We start from the raw sequence: 27,128 nt of genomic DNA on the forward strand, positions 1-27,128 counted from the left end.
AGACGGGGGGGTGGGGGTGGGTGGGGGGGGGACCAGCCAGGACTGTTACGATGTGATATGGTTGAAAGTCAGATGGGTGTGTGACTGTGTAAACTTGTGTTACTGGTTCCAAAGACAGCCCTGGGGGACAGTTGTTGCCTTCCCCAACTCAGATATAAAGGCTTTGGGGGAGTTTTGGCCTGCACTTGGCTCAACTTGACACAGCTTGGTTTGCCTGTATAAATGCAATGTGGGAATTAGCACTAGCACCTTGCAGAATGTTTAATCACTATAATTGATTTATAGTGGTTGTGGACAGGTGTAGGCCTACAATTGCCATCATGTGGAACTGTAGCTGTATGAAGATGATTAAAAAATGCTCAAATAATGTTTCTGTATGATTTTCACATCATGTATAGTTACAGCTCTAATTTTGGTATCAACATCTAATTTAACCATAAATGAAGATAGTATACAGCTTCAGCTTGGAACCCTGCCAAATTCTGTTGCAAACAGACCCACAGATTTGTTTAATGTGGTGTCAAGAGAATGTAAGTTTTCTGTTGGTGTCGCTCTACCAGGTGCGTGTTGGAGGCTTTGAATACTCACCGGGGACCTTGCAGATATACTCCGACAGCCTGCTCACCCTGCCTGCCATCATTGGTATCGGAGGAGGTGGTGGCTTGCTCCTGCTGGTTATCATTGTGGTGCTGATTGCTTATAAGAGAAAATCACGGGATGCGGACCGCACCCTCAAACGGCTGCAACTGCAGATGGACAACCTGGAGTCCAGGGTGGCCCTTGAGTGCAAGGAAGGTGAGTTTGGACAAAACCTGATCATAAGAGGGGTGTGGCTCTAACCGCTCAAACCTCAAAAGATATTTTCATAATGCATGTATTCTCCTAGTTTCTTTTCATCTTTCTCCTTACTTGGTTCTCTCCCCAAATAACTTTGTTTAAGTCTCTCCCTCACTGCAGCTTACCTCAAAAGCTGCACAACTCCCATTCAATAGTCCTATCCATTTCTCTCTCTGCTTTCTCTTTGACTCTCTATTTCCCCCTCCCTCTCACTGCCAACTGTCCCCCTGCTGTTAGGTGGCAGCAGTGTGTGTGTGTGTGTGTGTGTGTGTGTGTGTGTGTGTGTGTGTGTGTGTGTGTGTGTGTGTGTGTGTGTGTGTGTGTGTGTGTGTGTGTCTGTGTGTGTGTGTGTGTGTGTGTGCGTGCGTGCGTGCGTTTGCGAGTATGTGTGCGTGTTGGTGTGTTTCCAGAGGAGTACTTTGATCTGAGCCAGCCACCAGATGTTGGCTCTCTACCCCATGAGAGAGCTGCCTGGCTGGCCTCACTACCATCCACACTGAGAGAGGGAGGGAGAGAGAGATGGAGGTTAGATAGATGCAGGGCACAGAGGTGGGAAAGTGAGGGATAGTAAGGAGGGAGGGGTTTGGCAACGACTAAAGCAGGGGCAGAGACACTTACACACCAGTACATTAGCATATATTCATTTGGCAGGAAACAGCATGGATCCAGTGAGAGTCTACTGATCCTGTTACTGGTTTGTCTGGCAAGAAAGAGAGAAGCAGATGGGGAGAAAGAAAAGGAGAATACTGATAACCATGATCATCAGAATACATTTTTATTCAAGATCACTTGTTGCACTGCTTTAGTAAACATCAAATAAAACAACATACTTTGTGCAAGTACTTTAGTTACTAGTAGGGGTTTCCAAAGATGATCTGCAGGTTCGGTTTATGTTGGAAAGGTGCACTGTGCAGCACTAACATACAGAAACCATATCTAAATATTAGCTCAGACTCAGTATTGACCGATAATCAGTATATTTTTTTATTTTTTAATAGTTGTTGCAATGTAGCAATGCATTTCAATAAATATGGGAGACACATAAAAAATAATGGTCATAGTTAATGCAACAATGGCCAAGATATCCTGACTTCCCTGGGTTAAGCTTCAAAAAGGCCGGATCCTACACTTCCCATGATGCAACTTGTCTTTTTTTGATTGACTGTCCTTGTGTTGTAAATGTATCTTGGTTTCAGAGCTCTAAAGTGATGCCCACACCTCCGATGTGTTCAGCACATCATACATTCTGCTGTTGTGCTCACTGGCTGTTTCGACTAGTTGGAGAAACAGTCAACCAATCAGAGCTCTGTAGGCATGACTAAAAATGGCAACATTGTCCTCTGTCGCTCTGTTAGCTACCTAGCGGCATCCATGAAAAAATAAATTAAAAAACGTCTACAAAAATGGCAACAAGCGTATATGAGATTGACACAGCTGAACAAGTTGTTGTAAATCAATTTACAGAAATAATGCTTCAACTATAAACTTTTCAAAGTTATCTTCCCCTAGCAACCACTACCGCAGCTCCTGTGTCAACTGAAAATGAAATCGGCAGGAAGGACATATCACTTAATACCGATTGGTCAGAGCAACACATAAGAAAATGTCCCCTCTCCCAACGGCTAACACAATGTCAGGCTGAACAAATGAAGTAAAGTGAAACGGCAATGTAGTGTGATTATCTGACAATAGCCTCTTTCCGACCGGAGGGATTTTTGCAGTTCCTAGAACATAACGTTCCTAGAACGCTTTTTTTCTTGTGTTACGACTGGACCATTTTGGGGATTATGAAGTTCCTCTGACCGCAGTTCCTGTAACTCTTTCAGCTCCTACTTCAGGGCAGGGTCTTTTCCCTTTTCCTTTTTCCGCATAGGAAACCTTAGTGACCTAGCAACGTCTGAAACACAAACAGTACATATTCTTCACTGTCTGTTGCAATTCACCTACATATGCTAACTCATTAGACAAACATTGTTGATTCTAGTTAAACTTACCCGTCGTTTTGTTTGCCTTTTGCGCTCTGTTCCATCATATTAATTAGGATCATATTACGCTGGAGCCTTCGTCTTCTGTGTTTCTCTGTTAAGTACTCTAGTCTTTGAATGCCGCCGAGGATCCTATAAAGACGCTATCAAGATCGTTGCCATGCTTGCGTCACTCCCTTACCCCTCCTACCAGTTCCTATGGCAACTTGGCCAGTGTGAATGCAAATGGCAAAACCGGTTTTGGGGTAGAGTAGTTAGTAGAACTGTTTAGAAGTGGACTGTTCCTATAACTACGTTCCTGTAACTACTTGGTCGGAAAGAGGCTATTGGTACTGGTAACTCACACCACAGGTCAAACAATGATTGACTGGGGTGTGTGGTGGTGAGTCCAGGTGCCCTGACCCTGTCTGCCCCCCACTGTCACCACTGTCTAGAAGGAGACAACAGGATGAGTGAAAGGAGGGGGACGGAGCAAGGAAGATAAATAAGGCCGACAACCTGTATGAGGAGAACGGGAGGGGATAAGAGCACTGAAAAAGGAAGGATTGGAGAGAGAGGGGAAAAAACAAGAGGGGAAGCAGATAGTACTAAAGCAAGAATTTTAAATTTCAGAGAGAATGAAGTTGATATGAGGATAGCGGGAGACAATGCTAGATAATTATTTGGCTGCAAAAGGAGATGGTCAAATAAGAGGACAGCAATGAAAAGAAAGGAAGTGATTAGAATATGTGGGGGAAAGTAGTACGGAGGTTGAGTGAACCCCTTTTTTCCAAGAAAGTCCTGGCAAAGAGAGCCGCAAACAGAAATGGAGCAGACAAGCAAAATAGTGAATGTATAGGTGAAATAAAATAAATTAAGAGAAGAGATGGGGCAGGTTAGAGCAAAAGAGACTGATTAGAGATGCAGAGAGAGATGGATGGCGTGAGTGAGCCACACAAACGGAAAGATGGAGGGTTGTAGCAGAGGAGAGGCAATGATAGGGGAGAGAGAGGGGTGACCTCTAAGATGTCACTTTGAAGGAAAGAAAGAGGGAGTAAAAGAGAGATAGGAAAAGAGGGAAGGGGTGACACAAGCCATCTGTTATTCTGGGCTTTGGTTCATTATTTGTTTGGGTTGTGTACCCATGTGTTGGTGTATTTTGGGTGACACTATAGGGCACACACACACACACACACACAGTTGAGTTAATGGAACCATAAAGCTGTATATTTTCTCCTCAGGGAGCTTTGTATTTATACAATAAATTCAAGGCAGTACAACAAAATATATGCACTATTGTATAGAATGTGAGTGAGAGAATGGATTTGATCCAATTTATTCCCTCTAGATGGGACTTATGAAGCCACTAGAGTATACAGAACGGGGTCAGAACACACATTCGCTGGGAATGGAAAATGTGTAAAAACACTGACACATGCACTCACATTAATCATCTGGGCACTAGGTTATGTGTTCAGCTGTAGGGCAAGACAGGTAAGTGTGTGTGTGTGTGTGTGTGTGTGTGTGTGTGTGTGTGCGCGCGCTGGAGTACAAGCATGTGAGGTGGCAGCTTGTAATGTGTGTGTACTCACAGGCTCAAGTTTCTGTGTGCCATTCCATCCTGAACTCCCCTCCAGCCACTGAGTACCACAACACTTTCCTCTATTCCTCCCTCTCCTTCTTCCCTCCATCTTTCTCTCTGCTCTCAGCACAGAGCGATGGCATAATGCTGCTTTTCGCCGCTACTCCACCACACGCCTCCATCTTTTCCTCACTTTCCCCTGAGTTGCCTTTTTCTACTCTAAAACATGCTGTTGCTGGAAATCAGATTGACTGAGGCATGACTAGTCAAAGTCAAGATAAAGACTGGCTTTAGAGTCAATTTCAACTTTTTGAATGTCTTCAAAGTGTCTTTAAATTAGTTTTGTGTTGGGCCACTGCTGACAGATTGCTAAATGCCAAACTGAAGGCTGATTATAAGTTGTCGTCAAAATCAAGAAATCAATGTTAAAGACTACAAATATAAAAAAAAAAAACATTATTTTTCATTCCTGTATGATTTTAGTCTATATCTATTTTTAGGAAATCTTTATGTCATTTGAACCAAAACTTCAAACTCACAGTAAAACAACCTTCATGATATCTTTGTACGCATGTATTTGTTCTTTGGTACAGCCTTTGCAGAGCTGCAGACCGACATCCATGAACTCACTCAGGAGCTGGATGGAGCAGGAATCCCCTTCCTGGACTACCGCACCTATGCCATGAGAGTCCTCTTTCCTGGGATTGAGGACCATCCTGTGCTCAAGGAGATGGAGGTACGGGTCAGTAGAGAGCGCTCCACTCACATTCACACACACTGAATGAATGAAAGAAAGTTGTACTGTATGTCTATTTGGATATGTCATTAGAAATGGCCTGTTTGAAGAAAGGATTTTGCCTGGAAGGAAAAAAGCTAAGCATAAATCCAGTGGAGATTCTTGTTTTGATCTGCAAATTTTCCAGAATTTATAAAGTTTTTTTCTTTCTTTTCCAAACAAATTTTTACAGCTTCGAAAGAATTATAGCTTTTAAAGTGTATTTTATCTGTACTTGGGTTTGATCAGTGTAGTGTTTAGAAGAGTTACATCACACATTGAGATATCTAAACTCCACAGTGAGACCAAAACAAGTGGAAATCTAACAGCACTTAAGCACAGTTCTTCTGTTAGAGGAAGGGAGAATTCTTACACAATTAAGAAGAACAATTAATAAAATGTTTTAGAGACTGATTTGATGTAGCTGGTTAATATAAGAATCTCCATTATATAGTATCAGAGGTTGACTATCTGGATGTATCCCCCAAACATCTTTCTTCTTGAACAGCTCTTTAGTCAAGAGCTCGAGGCAGAAGAGGCTTCAAGCCCAAACTAGTAGAAACTAGGAAAAATAACTTGGTTGAGAGAAGCTCTTAGGGCAAGCCCTAGTTTGTTGTAATGCAGTGAAGGGACGGCTCATTTTTGGGGAGTGAGCAATGTCGAAGCGCCACTAAGACTTGGTACAGGTGATAGATGGCCTGTACAGGACCAAGCCTGTGTGAGGCTCCTGAAGAAAGCAATGTTCACACATTCAATAAAACACTGTCCCCTCCTCTAATGCTCTTTTCTCAAGAGGGAACACTCTATCACTCACATGACGCCAGGCTGCATGGACACTGTAACGCGGCATGCACTCGTACTTCCATCATTTCTCTGTTTCTCTCACACATGCATCACATGGAACTGCACACTTGTGCTCCGCTGACATGCATGTATGGTGGCGGATGCAGGGAGGGGGCTTTGAGACGGCCAGTATCTGCTCATGCTATCAACTGTATTCCAAGGGGATAGTGTAGCACGGCATTGGATTTTCATTTGTATGGCCCAGGCAATCACAGGCCACAGTAGTGCGCTAGCAAGCAGATCAATTTCTTATTACAGCATGAAGCTTACATTCTCACTTCAGACCTCCGTTTTTCTCCCTCAGGGGCAGTGGGGGATGGAGGGAGGTACAGTAAAGAGGGAGAGAGAATTGGGAGTGAACTGGGAAAATGGGGGAGAGCATTGGCACACTAATACGTAGTAAATTGAGTGCAAACCCTGAAAGCCTTGTTTTAAGGTTGCATCTGTAAGCTGATTTCCCCCGTATGTAGATAGGAATAGTGTGAGTGTGTCTGCGTGTGTGCACATGTTGCTCTTTTGCCAGTGTACCCTGCATCTAATATTCCTCATTCTCACTCATACTCATGAATCCATTTCCAACTATAACACACATTTTCCTCTTCATCCTGATCTCAACCTCTTTATCCGCCCCTACCTCACTCTTTTCTAAATCGCCCTACCGCTAATATTCTGCCCTTTTCCCTTTTCTTTTACCGTTTCTCTTACTCCTCCTTCCTTCCTGCGCTTACCTCTCTTCTTCTATCTTCCCAACTTCTAACTTTCCAACCCTCTCTTACACTCTATTCCCTCTCTTTTCTTCTGCTTCCTTTAAACTACCTTCATTCCCTTCCCTCATTTTGTTTTTTCTCTACCCCATGTCCAACCGATGGCTACTTTTCCTCTATCCACCATCCCTCTCCTCCTCTCCTCACACTCCTCCTCATCATCACCTCTGTGCCCTCCTCTCCAGGTCCCTGCTAACACGGAGAAGGCCCTGACATTGTTTGGCCAGATGCTGACCAAAAAGCACTTCCTGCTGACCTTCATCCGCACCTTGGAGGCGCAGCGGTCCTTCTCCATGCGAGACCGGGGCAATGTGGCCTCCCTCATCATGACGGCGCTGCAGGGGGAGATGGAATACGCCACGGGCGTCCTCAAACAGCTCCTGTCTGACCTCATCGACAAAAATCTGGAGAGCAAGAACCACCCAAAGCTCTTACTCAGAAGGTACGAAAACAGGGAGGGAGAGAGAGAGAGAGAGAGAGAGAGAGAGAGAGAGAGCGAGCGAGAGAGAGAGAGAGAGAGGTTTTGAAAGTGTCTCGGACTCTGCACAAAAACATGTCGCACAGATAGTTTCCCCACTGAGGGTTCAAGCTTGAGGTTACGTTCCTTGTTGTTTATCATACTTCTCACTGGTTTAGGGCGTCCTTGAGAAGAGGCACCCTACTGAAAGTGGGCACCTTGACTATTTCGCCTTCAAAAAGCAAAAACAACAAAAAAGTTTTATCACTGGCTATTGGTCCCTATTTTGTGAGCACTCCTGAATAAATATTTAATTTTATCTCCGTCCCTCATGGAATTATTCAGACACATTAACTAACAATAAACCAAACATTCCGGCACGTTAACCCACCATCATCTCTCAAAATACATAAATACCAGCCAAACATAAACATTATTCAAACATACACGCAAACCTCCAACAAATAATCCTCCAAGAGATATACCACACTGGAAAAACAACAAATATACAAACACACAAATGGTAATGCATATGCAAAACCAAGCAGATAGTTATACTCATTGTGGTGCTAAAATAGGAAGAGATCAGAAAATGATAGAAAAGAGAAGATGATGCTCTGTGAGAATGTCAAGCAAATTGTTTTTTCTCGTACAGCTGAAGTTATGGAGCAGGGGACTGGGACTGTAGCTTTTAGAGGCCTATGTGACGTTACCTTGTCTCTATCTCTGAACCTTGTCCCTGTCAGAGAGGATTACACCCCTGATCACGCACACACTCCCAATGGAGCCGCAGTCAGACACTGCTCTCTCCTCTCTCACACATGCACAGTGAGAATGTTAGAGAGGGGAGAAGTATGAGGGATGAAGGGGATGTAAAGGAAAAGAAGAGGAAGATTTACAAGGTATTGTGCGAGGGATAGAGAGATAATGGGTTGGTAAAGGAGAAAAGGGGGAAGATGTGTGGGGAAAGAGAAAAAAGGCAGCTAGAGAAAGGTAGATGGAGCAGAGGGAGGGAGAGAAATGATTGACAGAAAGAGAGGGCAACATGTCTAGAGGGAGACTTGGGCTGAAGGCAAGTTGATGGAAGGAGAAACATGGGGGGAGAGAAAGTAGAGGAAGGAAGAATAGAAAGGCTGTAGGAAGGTGCAATATGGTGAGAGAGTAGATAGGCAGAGTGAGGAAGAGAAGGATAAAGGAGCCACTGCAGACATAAGGGCAAGTAAAGATGCACGTATTTAAGGCAAGACGCAATTAGAGAAATGGCCTGTCTCCAAATAAATTGGAATTAGACATTAAATGATAAAAAAAAAAAAAATTCATTTTTTTCCTCCCCTTCTTCTCTGAGAGATATTTAATTAAAAATCTAATCAAATAAATTACTCTCAGCCAGTGTGCCTGTGTGAAGCCTTTTTCCAATCCCCTCTTGGGGCGAACGGTCACAATACGCTGTCCCTGCTAACTACACTAGCTTCGGGAGCTGGCGTTAATAAGCTCAGCAATTATTACACATGGTTCACCCTGGTTTGGTATTTTTTCTGCATTTTTATTTATTTCTAGATGTACACAAAAAAGCAAAGGAGAAAGACTTAATCTGCTCCCATGTTGATTTCCATCCCCTATGGTAAAATGACGCTCTTGCATTGGGTGCATTTGGTTTGATTTGCACATTATAGGACTCACTGTGTGTGGCCAGGAAAGTTGCATCAACCCCTCCTTCTGTAGTATATTTATAAATGTTGTAACGATGGGTGCAGTGATGTAGTTTCCCTGAATGAGAGGGTGTTACAAGTTGCCCACTATCATGTCCTGACATGCCCAAAAGCGTGTTCTGTCCAGGTGTATTCGCCTCCATCGTCCTCCATCCCTCCGTTCCCTGTTGCCTTATCTTTCATCTGCTATATATTGCTGACAGCCATGAAAAATAAATGCTCCACATACATCAAACAACACTCAACAGTCAAACGGGCAGGCTTGCGGAAGCGTAGGAGTTCACGTCTCGTTCCTGCTCCAGGCCCTCACTGGTTTCACTAGCAGATTGGCCTAGTTTCCTGTCTTTTCCCTTTATTCGCTTACTATTCCTCAATTGTTGTCGGAAAAAAACTGAATTTCTTGGCAAAGTTGACAAGAAAATATCTTCCTATGCTGTCATTTCAGAATATACCTTTCTTCACCTTTTTGCACCTTGTGCCTTGCTAATGACAAAAAGACTAATATTAACAGAAAGTGTGGAAATATGGTCCAGTTAGACAACCCAGTAACTCAGCAGAAGGCTCTCTTGTGCACCCGCCAGTTACCTAAGTGAAAACAAGGGATGAATAATTAAGCAGTGCTGTATCTCCCTAATGTGAAAAGGAAGGATGGTGGAAAGCGAGGAGGTAAATCTGACGACGATGACATAGAGGGAGAAATACTCTCTTTTTTTCCCCACATACCCTTGGTGCCGGTCTCCCTTTCAGCAGTTTAACATGTTAGGTGCAATAAGTCCGTTAATTACAATGCCTTTTAATTGCTCTGTTTTCATTCGCCGGTTGTTCACGTGTGTCTGCTCAAGAGCGTGCACGTGCAGAGGTTCCCCTCATTACACGGCAGGTTTGTGATTAACGCGAGAAGTTAGCGAATTATACTAATTGCTGTATATTTTTAATGAAGACGAGTGGGTTTGCTTGGAGTTGGGGGAAATGTAAGGAACAATGAAAGAAATGGAGGGGGTTGTTTTGCCAAGTTAATTTGTTTGAATGTGATGGCGGGGGTCGGGGGGGGGGAGAAGGAGAGCAAGGAAAAGGGCTCGGTTGTTTGAAGGCTAACCACACGACGACTGATAAAGCGACGTGTTCTCTTTGATGTGCGAGCGTGTCTTAAATGCCTTTTCCACCTATGATGAAAGTGTTGGTTTATGCCCAGAGATTGTAGCTGGGGGGAGGAGGGCTTGTTTGGGTGTGCTTGTTAAAACAGGGAGGAGCAGTTTGGGAACACTCCAAAACCTACCAGTGGCTTGTGCAGAGGTTTATGTGCTGCTTAAAAATTCTCGTTTTTGTTTTCTCTCCCCTTCTGTTTTCCTCTTCATTTCCATTCTTTGACTGTCACTTTCTAATTTTCTTTTTCTATTATTTCCCTCTCACCCTCACCTTTTCTCTTCCCCTTCCTTTCATCTCTCTGCCAGGACGGAGTCAGTCGCCGAGAAGATGCTCACCAACTGGTTCACGTTCCTGCTTTACAAGTTCCTCAAGGTAAAATTGTCTGTCACACAAAGACACACACACAGATACACACAGATGCTGTTTGAGAATAGAAAAATGCCACACTAACACACACACACACACACACACACACACACTTCCACATTCACAGCTGCAGCATTAGATAAGGCAGAGGCAGCAGGCTACCTGTCCCTTACCTCTGCCTTTCATGTGGTTAATTCTCCTCTCTCATAATTTAGGAAACTGCGGTCTGAAGCGCTGTTCAGACACAGCTGGTCATGTTGATGTGATCACCATTGTCTGTCGCAATAACCTGTCCTCTCTTTGTGTCCCTCACTGGATTATTTTACAGCCAGGAAAGTGTGTGTGTGTGTGTGTGTGTGTGTGTGTGTGTGTGTGTGTGTGTGTGTGTGTGTGTCCGTCCCACTTCAGAGCTTTGGGGCTTAGCAAAAGAGGAAGGCAGAGATCTTACACAAATGCATACTCTCATTTCGCTGTCTTTCTGTGTGTATGTTTTCTTTCTCTTTTTGAATTCCTCTCCCTCTGATATGGAACCAGAGAGACTTATTGAGGCTTAAACTGTGCTCAATTCTTGTTTCCACACACACATTCTCTACATTCAAACATTGCTGCAGCTAATCAGTTAGCAGTGGGGCCTTAAACCCCCGCCAGGACAGGCATTCTGGTGGACAGCAGACCAGCCAAGCCCGCAGGGGTCCCAGTTAGCTTTGTGTGTGTGTGTGTGTGTGTGTGTGTGTGTGTGTGTGTGTGTGTGTGTGTGTGTGTGTGTGTGTGTGTGTGTGTGTGTGTGTGTGTGTGTGTTTTGGCTCAGGACTTGACAGCCAGAGTTGGGTTCACAGACAGGGGAGTGGGTTACTAGGGAAGCTGTTAGGGATCTTTTCTAACAGCTGTTTTTATGAACTTTAGACTAGACAAAAACAACAGGGAGAGGACAGGAAAAGGTGGAAGGATGCAGAGTGAAAATGGTCAGAAATGGTTATGAATGGGTGAGAGGAAGTATTGGGGATGTGAAAAAGGTTTTATAATGAAAAACACAAACAAAGAGTGCAAGAGAAAGTGAGAGGGGGAAATGGAGGGACTGGAAAAAATTGAGTACTGAAGCAAAGACGCAGCTGTAACCTCTGCAATTCAGCGCCACTTTTGAGGGGTCACATAAGAGAAATGCCTGGAACAATTTCAAGATTCAGCCAGGTGTAAATAGAGATGGTAAAAGTCAAGTAGTGGAGGAAATAGATTAGGCTTTTACCTACAAAAGGGAACAGGAGTAAGATTAAAAAAGATGTTTTTATCCTATTAAAGGGCTAATATGCAGCACTTATTAGATAGAGAGGACATCGGCCAGTGTTGTGTGTTCTCCATAGGAAGCAGGCAGTGCAGATTATCCAACAGAGTTCATCTGACAGCTCACCAAGATGACTGACATGTGCATGAACATACCCAGCTGAAGGGCGGAGGGCAGGGCTTCCAAAACACTTCCTCTGTCTCAAGGCACAAAGTGGCATTTTAAAGCTTTGATGGACAGTTAGAAAATGTGAATCATTGGTTCAACAGCAATAACTTGGGTAAGATTATGAGAACATTTGGAAAAGTCTTTAAATGGTAATTCCAGTATATTAACTTGGCTGTTATATCCATGACGTACTCTCCAAAGTAACCGAGAACACAACAAAATCGCTCCAACGAGTTGTTGTAAACAAAACAACACAGATGTGTTCAACCTTTTTGACTCATGGCCCTTTAAAATTAAGAAATATCTTCTTGTGACCCCTCGTCACAGGTTACATGTTACATCTCTTTGAGTTGCGAGCAGTTTAACCAAAAAGTGTTCTTTTTCCATTCTAATAGATGCCTGAAGATGTGAAATTATTCAGTATTTTACAATAAAAAAGCAGGGATTAGAGAAAAGTGAGAGAAAAAAATATCTATAGTTTCCACTGAGGAAGACCATAAGATGATATTGAAAGCTCCCGAAATAGCTAGCAAGTAGACTTTGTGTTTTTTTCTTTTGTGTTTTTTAGTCAAATTCAAAATAATTTGCTGAGCAGTTGCAGTTTTTCTACTATTTTTCCCAATCTTATTAATTATCTCACAGTCCCTCAGATTTATCCAGCAACCCTTTAGGTTGATTAAACTACTTAGTTGAAGGTGAAACCAAAAGTGAGCCTAACCAAAATGTCAGTTGATAATGCCTCATTGCACAGGAAACTTGGGGGCTCATAACCACAGTTAGTAAGGCAGGTCAAAGTTGAACCAGATTTGGGTCTATAAAACGTGATGTTTACAACGGACAGTTTGGGTGATACTTCTATTGACTTCTATTGTTTGCCTATTTGCCATTTAATAAAGATTCTAACCTGGGGATTAAAAACCTGTCTGACTGCTCCTGTTTCTCGCTCCGTAGCGATGTTGCTGCATTCCTCAGTGAGTGCAATGCTATTAGTGCAAAGTACAAAAAATAAGACCCAAGTCGTAATAACTGGAGTAATCCTTTACAGATGAACTTGTACAAGCAGGCGGTGCTTAGTTGGCAGGCCAGCATAACTAGTGGGCGAAAAAGAGAGCGAGAGAGTGAGTGAAAGAGAGACAGGGGCCCAACATCCCAGAGCTCGTTGCCTGGTTGACACGTCTTACACACCAAAGTGCTTCTCCAAGCGTTTTTCACCCCTCAGTCGTTAACCTTCTATTAACTCCTCCATCAATTGCCACTCATTCACACTCTCTCTGATTCCTCTCCTTCTTGCTCACTCACTTACTCTCTCACACACACACACACACACACACAAATAGATTTACAAAGGGTGTTTTTCCCAAAGAAGAGACACTGGGGAGAAGCTGGAGTGTGTGAGAGAGAGAAAAATGGTGTGTGTGTTGTTCTCTGTCAGTTTTCAGCGCACTGTTAGCCAACACAGGCCATGGCCTCATCCTTTACTGCTCTGGCTGTGGTTGGCTTAAAGAAGATTAGAAATATAATTGGAAGAGTTGCTCAGCAAAGCTTTGCACTTTTTGCTGTTGAGTACTTGTTTGTAGGTAAAGGTTTTGCACGGTTGCATTCGTAGTTCGCATTTTAACAATCTGTCTTTCTCTCCTTTTACTTTTTTTTTTCATCTATCTCCTTCTCGCGTTATACTCCTCTCTGTCTCCCTCTTCCTACTTCTTTCTACCACTTTCTTTCCCTGTTTCCAGGAGTGTGCTGGTGAGCCTCTCTTTATGCTGTACTGCGCCATGAAGCAGCAAATGGAAAAGGGCCCAATAGACTCGATCACAGGAGAGGCCCGCTACTCCCTCAGCGAGGACAAACTCATCAGGCAGCAGATTGACTACAAGACTTTGGTCAGTACACATAACCAAAACAGTTGAAAGACACATGGTGTCTGAGGATGAAACAGATGCACACATACAGCTCATACAGGACATTGACGTGGATTTAATATGTGTCCAGTATTCTTGATTCTAAACTGCTGTATGAAGTGTTAGCTTTTACAGGTAAAGAATCGTCGCAGGGTCCACATAGCCATAGTTAATGCTCCCAGTCTGTGCTGACTTCCTGGTCTAAATGTGACCTGTGCCCTTTGCCCTCTGACCTCTGACCTCCGCCTCTGTAGACGCTGCACTGTGTGAACCCAGAGAATGAGAACGCTCCGGAGGTGACGGTGAAGAGCCTGAACTGTGACACAGTGACGCAGGTGAAGGAGAAGCTGCTGGACGCTGTGTACAAGGGCACACCATATTCCCAGAGACCAAAGGCCTCTGATATGGACCTGGGTAAGGAGAGGGATAACTGCTGCACACACACACACACACACACACACACACACACACACACACACACACACACACACACACACACACACACACACACACACACACACTCCGAGCACAGATGCACTACTACAGGGGGTACAAAGGGAATCGTTTCAAGGGCTCTCTGAAGCAGCAGGTGGGGGCTTTAGAGAGATGTGATTTTGTACAAAAATACATTCAAGTGAGGAGCCAAAAGTCACTAAAATGATATATGTATTGTACCCATTTTAATTCAGTCATTTTAATTTAGTCAGTCAATGAACTTTTCTCTCTGCATCCTTAGTCACAGCAACTTTAATTAGTGTATCTATGCAATCCATGTCCTGTTTCTCTCTTTATATCATTATATTAAACAAACATACCCAACCTTACCTGTATTTCCTTTGTATATGTGTGTGTGTGTGTGTGTGTGTGTGTGTGTGTGTGTGTGTGTGTGTGTGTGTGTGTGTGTGTGTGACACAGAATGGCGGCAGGGTAGGATGGCTCGCATCATCCTTCAGGACGAGGATGTCACCACCAAGATAGACAACGACTGGAAGAGACTCAACACCCTGGCTCACTACCAGGTGCTTAAGCACAACATAAATGTTGTGATGATACATCATTTAAAAAAATACTGCTTACACATTAAGTGTTCAAGTAAAGTAGCAATTTTGAAAATAAATTCAGTTATTTTACTGTTTGTGTGGTTGGACTATGATCTTGCTGTTGGACATGTTGTGCACTGCTAACTGATCTTGACAATCCTGTTTCAGGTGACAGATGGCTCAGTGATTGCCCTGGTGCCTAAACAGAACTCAGCCTACAACATCTCCAACTCCTCCACATTCACCAAGTCCCTCAGCAGATATGGTACGAGAGAAGGTGTGTGTGTGTGTGTGTGTGTGTGTGTGTTCGTCTGTGTGTACAAGTGTAGTATCTATGTGTGCACTCAATTTAAGCAAAATGCATTTTTTTGCATTAAGAGGAATTCCCTGTCAATTTTCATCATGCATCCCAAAGAGAATTGTCAGTGCCTTGTTGCTTGCTGGCTGTCCACCTCCTTTACTGACAGGCTCTTCTCTCTGATCCCCTTTATACCTTGCATGCCTTTTTGGTGATGATATAGTTTAATACAAAAATACGTGAAACCAACATGTAAAGTAATTGAGATGAATGGATTTCAAGTTGCTAATATACTTTCCCCATGCTTTATAGCAGGAGATTAACGCGGAACCCCGCATTGTTAAGCCCAGTATGACAGCAGGGCCAAACTGTAATGGAACCACAGATAAATGATTGGCTCTGCCACTGAGAAAAATGTATGTGTGAAGTGCAGGAGCCTGTTGCATGTTCAGTGATCCTTTAAACTCCAACATGTGATTTATGCAATGCCTCTTCCAATGCCAGGCCAAGCACATTTGAGACCATACTGTATATACAGCTGAGGTCATGGTTGCTCACAGCAGAGAAGAGTGTAGCTGTGAGGTCCAATGCAGTCGTCACACATGGATTGTCAGGATAGACAAACTGCCAAGAAAAATATTTTAAATGAAAGCAATTAATGGTGTTCATTTTGGGAAAGAACAACAAAAAAATAATTCTGGAATATGTCTGATGGAGATGCATTTTTACACCAAATAGACACAATCCAGATACCATAAGGCATATGTTAATGATAGGTGTGAAGTATCTCCTTTTCCACCTCTTTTTTTCTAAATCCTTCTCTGGTGTACAGTAACTCTGTTCCTGAGCTCTGCCACCGTGTCATACACATAAATACTCACTAACACCCTATCACCTTTACTCTGTACTTCCCTGGTTCACATTCCCCTCCGACATTTTGAACCTCTCAATCCTTTCCTGCGTTGTCACGGAAATGACAAGCAATCAAACTGAAAGCGTAATGCTCAGTGTCACAAAATAGGGAATCACTGTCCAACAAAGGGAGGGAGGGAGCAGGAGAGAGAGTGGCAGACAAATATATTCTCGGATGAAAGAGTGACATGCAAGTGGAAGGAGCTGTCACCTTTCAGAAATGCTTTTAATTTCACACAGAGATTTTGCTCTCTGTAGCTGCCTCAGATTTCTTATTCATGTTTTTTATACCTACTGTATGTAGCTTAATTTATAGGCACTTCCCCTTGAAATGGTGATTAAGACAAAATGAATTATACTTTTATAAACTACAGACTGGCACCAAGCTATGGGTTGCTTGATGTATGTAATCATGTTATATTTATCTAATAACACCTTGCCTTCTCAACCAAAGGCCCCTGGTTGAAACTCACAATAAGCATTATGCAAAACATAGTCTAACTGAGATTTCTGTAGGTTAGATGAGATTGCATTTTGTTGTTATGGACCCTATTTTTCTATGTTTTTGTGTCTAAGTGACTGATGGGAACAACAATCTTTGAAACCGGTCCAGTATTAAGCAAGATCGCTGCAGTCGGCAGCAGCGAAACAAGCTACAATGTAGGGCAATTGTCCAGCTTGTATTTACCTTCACAAAAGTGGTTGTTTTGCCACTGACAGGCTCAGATCAATATTCTAAGTGTCTGACAACGTTATGGAAAGGATTTCTAAGGAGGTCGACCTTTCTGTTAAAGAGTAAGATCGTCTTTCCACTTTTCCAACAGTCACAACTCTTGATCTTGCTGAATACTGGACCAATGTCAAAGATTGTTGTTCCCATCAGTCACTTAGACACAAAAACATAGGAAAATAGCATCCAGGTTGAAAAAAACGGTAGTTACCCTTTAAATAAATAAAAAAAAATCCAAACTAATATTACAAAACACACGTTGAACATTTGTGTCTGTTCTTTCAGAATGTTATTTTTGTCCCATTCACTCAACTCTCCTACATGTCCTTCCACCTCCTTCCAGAGAGCATGCTGAGGACAGCCAGCAGTCCGGACAGCTTGCGCTCCAGAACACCCATGATCACCCCTGACCTCGAGAGCGGCACCAAACTGTGGCACCTAGTCAAGAACCACGACCACTCAGACCAGAGGGAAGGGGACCGAGGGAGCAAGATGGTCTCTGAGATCTACCTGACCAGACTGCTGGCCACCAAGGTACCAAGAAGCTGTATATTTACACACACACACACACACACACACACACACACACACACACACACACACATACACACTTTAATCCAAAAATCCCACTCCAGCACATCCCTGTCATGTAGCCTACTTCCACTAGCAGCCTCTACCCCTGACCTTTGTTTAGTGGTGGTCTCAAAGCTCATTAACATTTTTCCTAACCTTTTGCACAAATACAGATATATGCACAGGAATTACTGTTTGTGTCTTAATTAGGAGGTTGACCTTTGATTATTAAGCTGTTTGGTTGGTGTTACTGGGCCCTCTGTTGGTGGCCTTGGGGCTTTCAGGCCCAGGCCATTACCCTGAGATCATTATACACCAAATTCCTCCATGTCCTCCAGACTACACTGTGGAAGCTGTGTGCAGGTTATGCAGCGTGTGTCTTCCGATGATGATCTGAAAGGTTATTTGGAGTCAAGCTGTTTGTGTTGATGTCCCGGAGAAATGTCCCGGAGTATGTTGTTAACCACCATTTAGCGGAGTGAGATTAAGTTCCTGTCACTGTTTGAATGTTTTGTGAAATAACATTTGCATCCCTGGGACTATTTTACATTCTGGGACTGTTAAAAGCTGTTACAGTGTTGGCGTCTTTACCAGAGCTGTTTCAAGAGCAATTGAGAGAGGTTTGTGAATGTTTTGCAACTGGAGGGTTGGTTAGGTTATTCTCGTGTATGGTCTAATGCAAAAATGTCCTACAAAGCAGGATTTAGTTGTACGTATCTCATATGTGCCTACATTAATATCTTAATTCAATTATTAAGAAGGAGGATTAACATGGCATGAAAAATCATATTAGAATTAATAGGCCTATGTGTTTTTTAATCCTTCATAATCTAAAATTTGCACAGAAACTTTTTGTTGTTTGATTTTTGCCTTATTAACTTAAACTATACTTCAGCACCAACTCAAGAAAGCATACAAAACTGAACAAAAACTATGAAAAATGCAGCAACAGGAGAGGTTCTTGAGTGCGTTTGAGTCCATAGTAAATTGACAACTCTTCCTTTATGTTAATTCTGCCATACCTTATACACAGAATACACATGGACTCCAGCTGTTTTGTCCCAAATCTGCTTGCACACTCCTCAGTGGTAACTCATGCACACAATCATATACATTAACAAATAGTAACACAGCAACTGCCTACAGAGTCTACTAATTGTGCCAGCCTCTCATTTGCAAGTACTAAATATCTTGGTGATAAAGCTCACCCTGGTACTTCCTCTCCTATCCCCTGATTCTTCAGTCATTAGCTCTAGATTTCCATTGTTCAAGCTCCAGGTAGGAACATGCAAGGTTAGCTGCATCAATGCTGGCTCGATTGGGAAATGATTAACATGCAAGCCAGGGGGGAAAGACAATGGGGGGAACTTGGAGCGCTGCAATTTATTCTTATTTATTACAGCACCCACAGCTTTGTCTGTTTAGGAAGCTGATTTGTTAATGTGTGAATATGCAGATCCAACTTCCAGCTGGTTTAAATAAGGTTTTGTAAAAAGTGGCCTGGGTGATTGAAGATGGAAAAAAACGCGCTAAATGCTTGTGGGAAATATCAAATCGTTTCAACTTGTGAGGATTTAGAACCTCCTGAGTTTTGTGATGTGGTGAAAACATTGCAGAACAGCCTTAGGCGGAACTCACATTGGGCCCCCATCCTAAATACTGTAAAGAACACTGAGCGCTCTGCACCACCACAAACTCTCAGAAAGTTGGAGTACTAAAAGCGAAGCACTGTCACACTCAAACACCTGCTACTGACAGCCATCAGCACCAGCCAAACCATCACAATCAGAGAGGAATATGCAAGCAGAGGCTGTTGTTTAGTGGTGTTCTAACTGTGTTCAACTGTGTTCTGTAACTTTACCTTTCTGTACATGTAAATGTACATAGGGCATATTCTGTCCTTCTCTGTAAAAGTTTGTGTACTCTGATAGGCTCACATATGCCATACTGGTGTTTACATTTCTCCAACTTTTAAAATACACAGAATGTGGACTAGTTTGTTTTAAGATGGTTCAGTATGTATTACAATAGGAACATAAAAGAGACATTAAATTAATACATATTCTGTAAGCACACACAAGAAACTAACTAAGTCAGTGTTGGTTCTCCTGCTCAGGGTACCCTCCAGAAGTTTGTGGATGACCTGTTCGAGACCATCTTCAGCACAGCGCACCGAGGAAGCGCCCTGCCTCTCGCCATCAAGTACATGTTTGACTTCTTGGACGAGCAGGCAGACAAACACTCCATATCAGACTCTGATGTACGGCACACTTGGAAGAGCAACTGGTGAGTTTGTGTGTGCAGTGAAAGGGCATCATTGGGAGAATTTGGTAGCTGGTTTGTGTCTCGATTAGTGTTGTGAAAAACTAAATACAAAATGTTTTTTTTACTGTAAGCCAGCAAATACTGTAAGCAACACTTTAGAGTGGTGGTGCGGCAGAATAATAATAATAATAATAACAATAAATTGAATTTATATAGCGCTTTTCACGAACTCAAAGTCGCTTAGAATAAAGAATGTAGTTGACTTTGCACCTTAATAGTCCTTCTAATCGTGCAACTCTTCCTCTATCTTCTTCCACCCCAACCCTTCTATTCTCTCCCTTCTAGTCTTCCTCTGCGGTTCTGGGTGAATGTGATCAAGAACCCCCAGTTTGTCTTTGACATCCATAAGAACAGCATTACAGACGCCTGCTTGTCCGTGGTGGCTCAGACCTTCATGGACTCCTGTTCAACATCGGAGCATAAACTAGGGAAGGACTCGCCTTCAAACAAGCTGCTCTACGCTAAAGACATCCCCAACTATAAGAACTGGGTAGAGAGGTACGCAAACATATGTTAAATTGTTTTGCCTTAAAGCGGTTTTAAATAAAATTCTGTCAAGATCTAAACAGTTTTTTTTTTCTCCAGGTACTACTCTGACATCTCCAGGATGCCAGCCATCAGTGACCAGGACATGAGTGCCTACCTGGCGGAGCAGTCACGCCTGCACGCCAACCAGTTCAACAGCATGTCGGCCCTAAACGAGATCTACTCCTACATTGTCAAGTACAAGGATGAGGTAAGATGTCAGCCATCTCTGAGGACACTCAAGATATTTTCAAACATGTTAAGAAAAGCTGTGCTTAGTGTAAAAAAAGTCTGAGCTGATTTTTCACATTAATAGTCTTCTAACCTGTCCGTTATTTGTAGGATTCTAATGTGAAAATTCTATAGGAAGTGTTGAGTTTCATTGACGGCAACTTTAACATCGGTCGGGAGAAAACAACACAAAAATGTTCTGTTCGAAAAGTAACAGAAAGTGGAAAAGTTCTGTTAAAATAGAAATTCAGAGCAGTGGAGTGGCTTGATTGTTGTTGGACTGATGGAATTAGTGCTGAGGAAAGCTACATTATGCTGAATTGACCATGTGAGAGCCTGTTTTTGTAGGTAATTCAATGTTTTTTTTTTACCAAGCCTTTATTTGTCCCTGCTGGTCATTATTTGAATACCAGCCACGTGGCATGTTGGTGTCTTCTGACAGCTCCGTTTGGATAGAATGAATCCATGTTTTAGAAGCAATAGCAATGACACTGTGACATGGACTGACCGCCTCCCCTATCTATCTTCAGATCTTGTCAGCGTTGGAGCGGGACGAGCAGGCGAGGAGACAGAGACTGAGGAGCAAGCTGGAGCAGGTCATCGACACAATGGCCCTGAGCAGCTGAGGACCATCCAGCAACTCCATTTCCTCCTTCTCTTCACTCCTCCTCCTCTCCATCTGTCTCTCTCCCTCGCTCCTCTCACCCAGACAACAAACAAAACTCCAACCCCCAACAGTACGACAGACAAACTGCAAAAGGACTATAGCAGTATACTGCAAAATGGGGGGGGTTCGGCAGAGATGGGCGGGCCTGTGTACGCTTACATGTGTATGTGTGTGTTTGTCTGCAGCCCCATACAGTGTGTGGGCTCATGTCTGTGTGAGAGACTGGGACACCAGACATTTTCACACATGCATACATGGAGAAACATGTCAATGACATTTGAGCATTTGATTATTGTGGATGTTGGTGTTTGTTGTTTGCTTGACTTTGATTTCAAGAGTTTTGCCGTGATGAAGCGATGGCCAGGAAAGAAACAATGGAAGCCTGGAAAGGAACTCAATATATGGCATCATTCACAGGATGGACGAATCTGTGATGAGCCAATGAAGAAAGGCTCTGTAGGTCATGTGACTCCAACGGGTGTCACAGTTTTAAAGGATGTTAGATTTTGTTTTGTTTTTGTATAGATGTAATCAACTGCCCACTCTCTGATCTCTCGCCACTTGTATTACTGCTGAATTTGCACAATTTACAGAAACGTTAGGAAAGACGATATAGATATTATATATAAATACAGCTAAGTTTTTAAAGAAACATTAGGAAGAAAACATGTTGGGTGTTTTTCATTTAAACCAACAAACACAAAAAATAACAATAAAACATGATTTGATATTTCAAGTACAAAAGAAAAAAACAACGTAGACAAAAAAAAACATTGAAAAAGAAACAAAAAAGTCGTACTGTGCCATGTTTTTTTGAATGTTGTTTAGTGCAAAGACATTTTGTTAGATGGAATGTGCTACCGTATGATTTTAAATATGAACATGCCTAGTGACTGAAATGAATTGTTGAAAATCCTTGTTGAAAATGACAGGAAGTGAGTGGACACAGTTTTCTGTCTTCTCAAGTTAGTACAGTTCATGGTGTCATGGTGATAACATGAAGTTGCTATTGTTTCTAATTCAATCAGTGCAATCTTTTGGTTTCATAAAACCAAATATATACTCACAGGATATTTGCTTTATCATGGCCAAGTATCCCACGCCACGGCTGGTTCTGTTCTCCAAGGGTCAAGAAGTGACAGTTAGGTGGATCATGTTATAGTAACTGAACAAGAAGTAGCTACATTGCACTACTTGAAATATTTCCGTTTGCCCCGATACCACAAAGCCACCATATCTAACCGTTAAGGTGTGTTCACACCAAACATGAAGTACATTTTTTGCACAGTGCGATTACATATAAAGTCCAGGCAATCGATTATTCACGTCTATTCACGCCAAGTGACACAAATATGCGTCCGCGCGTGTCGAAGTGTTTGAACATTTGCGTAACGCTGTGTCAGCGTTGAGATTTTCCTGACGTCACAGAGAATCAAAAATGGAGGGCGCCGTCTGCAGGCATATGGAGCACTACGACTCAACGTCAGTACTGTACAGAGATGGAACAAAAAAAGGAGATGGCTTGGGGAAAAGTGAGAGAAGCCATTGGATTACATGATAACATCTGAGATATGTATTTGTTACTTGATTCCAGCTATCAGTTGTACTATAATACGAATCAAATTAGCACTAATGTTAGCATTAGCCGCCTTCCCCGGTTAGTTAGCACTCCAAATAACACTCCAGCGGCCGTATTTGCGCGAGTAACGCAAGACGGAAGTTTGCTTTGTATTTGGTCTGAACACACCTTAAGGATTCCACAGCTTGTGTTATTCACACCTCGACGTGTCATTTATTTTCCAACACAGTCCTATTAGAGCAAAGCCTATGTCTTGTTGCTCTCAGACGCCGTTTACGTCTTTACAGGACCGACAATGAGGTCAGGTAGAGCTTAGCTGAGCCCCTCAGTGGCGGAACAAAGTGGGGAAAGCTGTTTTCAGCCTAAAGCCATTTTTTTCCGTTTTCCCAATGTTAATACCCTAATAGAGGGCCACAGAAAATATATACTGAGTGTTTCTCTCCACCTCTAACCTATGTATTTGAGAGAGGGGTTTTAGCTTTTTATCCATGGGCAGGTTGGGGGGGTATAGAAATATACAAAGGTGAGACATCTCTGTTCATTAGCTACACAAGGCTGAGTAATCCTCCCCTTAGCCTGCAGCTCTTGTTTCAAAACTAGCCTATTGCCATGTGTGGCTTAAGCTTTTTTATTATTATGAAGACTGCTCTCTTAAGAGGATTTCTTTATTTCTCTTTTTTTGAAGTCTTGAAGTCAGGGTTTTTGACTCTGTTGTGAGAAATGTTTTCTGATTTTCTTTTTTTCTGCTTGCCGAAAAACCAAACTGTGGTCTGTATATCGTTTTTGTTGGTGTTTTCATTTGTAAATTGTATACTTTTTCACGATGAACAAAAGCTGTTTGCCATTTTTTGTTATCAGGTAGGTTTGTGTTTTTTGTCTTTTTATTTTCAATGTGTAAATTGTACATTGTACGGTACACAGAAGACAAAATTATCTTCGGTTTGCCTGAAGTTGAAATACTTGACGGAACTCAAGGTTTATTTTCCTGATCTCAAGGATCAAAATGAAATTGTTGCATCAGATGAGCATCTGTGTCTTTGTGATGGAAATGTGACTTGCTGCTTTAACTCTTCTACCTTGTTTTTCTATCAAACATTAGGGCTGTCATTTTATGCTGATCATAAATGCTGTCGCTGTCCATTTTTACGCCAGGTTCCTTAAAAAAACAAAAAAAACGTTTCTCTCATCCAATAATAGTGAGCACACCTCCCAAATTAATGTCAACCCACAATTTTGTTTACATGTCTGAGATGTGACATTGCTTTCTACAGCTGCATACATATCAGCCTAGTTCAACTGGATACCTGTAGGGACTTGATAGTTCACTCTGTAATCTGCAAAACACAATCTTGAGGGACCACTCTGCTGAAGTTAGGATAGAAATTAAAATTTTAGCTGACCATGTTGGCTACACACATTAAATGATCTCTGTTAGAATCATCTATATTAAAGAGAATACTGCAAAACCTCCACTAAAATATGCTTAGTCCACATACAATCATTATAAACATGTTTTTTTTCTTCAGTGTACAGCCGAGTTTTTGCTGTATTTGTACATTTTGGTGCTCTTACTGTAGATCATAGGGCAAGGAAATAGATGACTGCTGAGGCCAGAGCTCAGCGGTGCTGTTAACAGCAGTTCCTTTAATGGTCAGTATGAGCACAATGTACAGTAGGGACAAATCCACTCGCTCCCTGTAAAAGCACACAGATGAAAACCAGCTGAGGCTACAGTGCCCAGTTGGTGATCTGTCAGGCTTTTTAAAGACACATAAACATTCTCAATTCATTGTCAGGTTCATGCTGCATTTGTGTCCGTATTCTCTTTGTAATTTGGTTGATTAAATGAGTGCTGAGGAAGATGGCTAGTTTATCGTTTGCATGGCTACTTGCCTTTTAGATTGACCTGCTTGGATGCATCTTTAGAGAAACTTCCCATTTACCATTCTCTATCCTTTATTTTGCACCGTTTAGTGTGATAATTGACTAGTAATAATTGTTGTGGAGGTGATATACAGCATGTTTGGTGTCATCAGGAGGAAGCAAGCATCAGCTGACTTACAGTAGAACTTGTCACAAGAACCACATGCCGGTTGACGGAGAGTTGCTGGGTTTTATGCAGTTTCTCTGTCAAATCAGAACAAATGAACAAGTGAAGTTTACTGCGCTGGCATCAGTGTGAGCTGAGTCAGCACATAGTCATGTAGCTCATGTTTAACTCTCAGCTCTTAAGACATGCATATTCATACTTTTGCCTCTCCAAAAAAAAACAACAACAGTTGAATCAGATGCAAGTCCTGGCAACATTCTGTTTTCAGTTTTTTTTTCCAGCTTTTTTCCAGCTTTCTTCCGATTCTGGAAATATCAGTAGTGTAGTCCTTTTTTTGTTAATGGAAGTTACATAGAATCCAAGGAAATGCAAAGCAAATGGATTTCAGACAGAGCTGGCAAAGGAATTTTATTACTACAATAACTCTGATTACATTTTAGAGTTTCAGACTTGAAGCGACTGTCACAAGTTTGCAGGTTAACATTCATTGTGTAAATATTCAGTTATTTCCTATTTTGCAGATTTACTACTTGTAAATAAACACGCATCAAGGAGAGATTAAACATTTTTTGCTAAATAAAATGTGGCTTGGGATTTCTGTTTAATGACATACAGTTTTTATGTACATGTATATGTTCCCATAATAGCATTTAATGTACATTAATATGTTCTACTGTAGCATGGGGTTTATGATTCCACACCTCACACCCTGCTATAGCCCAGTCTACTGTGATTCCTAATATGTGTATATTTGTTATTTTCTCTACCTACAACTCTCCTTCCCACTCATTTTCATAGATTGTCCAGTCATCTGTGCAACCTTGAAGAGATGCTCATCCTCAGTGACCAAGGAAAGGGTAGGCCTAGCTATCTAAGCGGTGTTGTGTGTTTTTCACTTATACCTGCTTAACATTCAAAATTGACCAACAACACAAAGACCCGGTCACGCTCAAAAGTAGCACAGCCAAAATGTGCCCTAAAGCCTTCACAAAATATGTGATTCTAAAAGCTTTTGACGTAAGGGTTACTCTGAAACTACTTTGCTAGCCCGGAACATGCTAGAGCTAGTCACAATAAAAGCTCTCTGAGATTCTTTCTATTTACTTTGTAATGAACTTTACCGTTAACTACCCCCCTGGCGTTTTGTTCTTGCAATTTTACATAACACATTCAATAAAGAGTAATTGAAGAGGGGAAACAATGCTTTCTGAGCTAGCAAGCTTGCTAACTGTTCAGTCGCCCTCAGGACAATAAGTTCAGTTATTCAAAATTTGTATTTTTACCATTGACTTCTGTCTCATAACTGCTTTGAAACTATGCCTCTCTTGTGTGGAGCAATTTATACCTTGACAGAGGAGGTTACAATTAAAGTGGATGGTGCAACACAGCTAATAAGCAACAATAGCTTCCTTCATTTTGGACCTTCTGGCTCTCCGTTTCCTTAAAGGTCTCCACTGTCAAGGCAGTTTGCTATTGGTCCGTAGCATGTTGAAACGCTGTTGTGACCGGACCGTAACCTTGCAGGACTGTGAAGCATGTTACTGTGTAGTGAAGCACCTAACGGGGAAAATTGCATTGTTCTAGTGTTCTAGTTAAAGCAGGGTTTAGATATGGCTGGGTATCGAAAGTAGTATCGGACATTATCAAGTACCGAAAGCTAGAATTGAATGCTTGTTCAGATTGCTACACTACTTATTCTTTAATCAGACAGTTTCTGCTTTAAATACATTTTTTTCTCCAATTTTTTTAGTCTGCATATTAAGCTTTTGTATGGCTGCCTGTGTATCAGCATTAAACATTTGAAATTGGTTAGGGTTTGTAACCCTAAATGTAAGTTATCATTAAGTATCATTGATAGCACAAATAGTACCTGCACTAGTACTGAAATGTTTCCATTGATTCTCAGCCCACATTAGCCTCTTAATGGGATTTTTCATTTAGTATCAAAGAATTTAGATTCAAAATGTTCACAGTCAAGAGAGACCTTGTCAGCCTGCAGCACGATAGTTTCCCTCCTCCCTCTCCCTGCCTTTCATAACATGAGCAGCATCATTAATCATTCTTAAGGGAATGTACTAAAGTGGCTGGTGGAGGTTTGTTCTCTGGAGGTGTTAATACTAACACGTTTACCCCCTAACCATACATCATGCTTGCACTGCCATCAGCTTACATGGGCACCTAGATGGAAGAGTGGCTCTGAGTGTATACTACAGATGAGCGTCATCTGGCTCAGGCTAGGCCAGTGATTTTCATGGCAGGTATTGTTGCTGAACAAGAAAGCAAGCAGCAACAGAGAGAGAAACCCAGAAGAAAGCATATTGAAATGAACCAAAACCACCTTGTCCTTTTTTCAAGGCTTGCCTTAAACTGTCAGCACCCCCCCCCACCGCCACCCCCCTCCTCCAGTGGA

The 27,128-nt window shown here is 42.2% G+C and overlaps 1 protein-coding gene across 4 annotated transcripts in view; it reads left to right on the forward strand.

The window, feature by feature from the left end:
• Positions 1-25,300, forward strand: part of LOC116034163 (plexin-A1) — a 218,965-nt gene extending 193,665 nt beyond the window's left edge. Inside the window, exons 20-32 of one of the 4 annotated variants that reach the window (XM_031276718.2) lie at positions 561-795; positions 4,977-5,125; positions 6,951-7,207; positions 10,383-10,449; positions 13,624-13,770; positions 14,043-14,202; positions 14,704-14,807; positions 14,997-15,105; positions 17,112-17,302; positions 19,458-19,627; positions 19,952-20,164; positions 20,252-20,402; positions 20,953-25,300. In XM_031276718.2, the coding sequence (XP_031132578.1) occupies positions 561-795; positions 4,977-5,125; positions 6,951-7,207; positions 10,383-10,449; positions 13,624-13,770; positions 14,043-14,202; positions 14,704-14,807; positions 14,997-15,105; positions 17,112-17,302; positions 19,458-19,627; positions 19,952-20,164; positions 20,252-20,402; positions 20,953-21,048 (2,049 nt within the window). In that variant the 3' untranslated portion in view covers positions 21,049-25,300. The remainder of the gene's footprint in view (positions 1-560; positions 796-4,976; positions 5,126-6,950; positions 7,208-10,382; positions 10,450-13,623; positions 13,771-14,042; positions 14,203-14,703; positions 14,808-14,996; positions 15,106-17,111; positions 17,303-19,457; positions 19,628-19,951; positions 20,165-20,251; positions 20,403-20,952) is intronic. The other 3 variants (XM_031276723.2, XM_031276724.2, XM_031276733.2) reach the window with 3 other exon arrangements.
• The last annotated feature ends 1,828 nt before the right edge of the window (positions 25,301-27,128 follow it).

The sequence above is a fragment of the Sander lucioperca genome, chromosome 6, assembly GCF_008315115.2.
Source record: "Sander lucioperca isolate FBNREF2018 chromosome 6, SLUC_FBN_1.2, whole genome shotgun sequence".
Classification (NCBI taxonomy): domain Eukaryota; kingdom Metazoa; phylum Chordata; class Actinopteri; order Perciformes; family Percidae; genus Sander; species Sander lucioperca.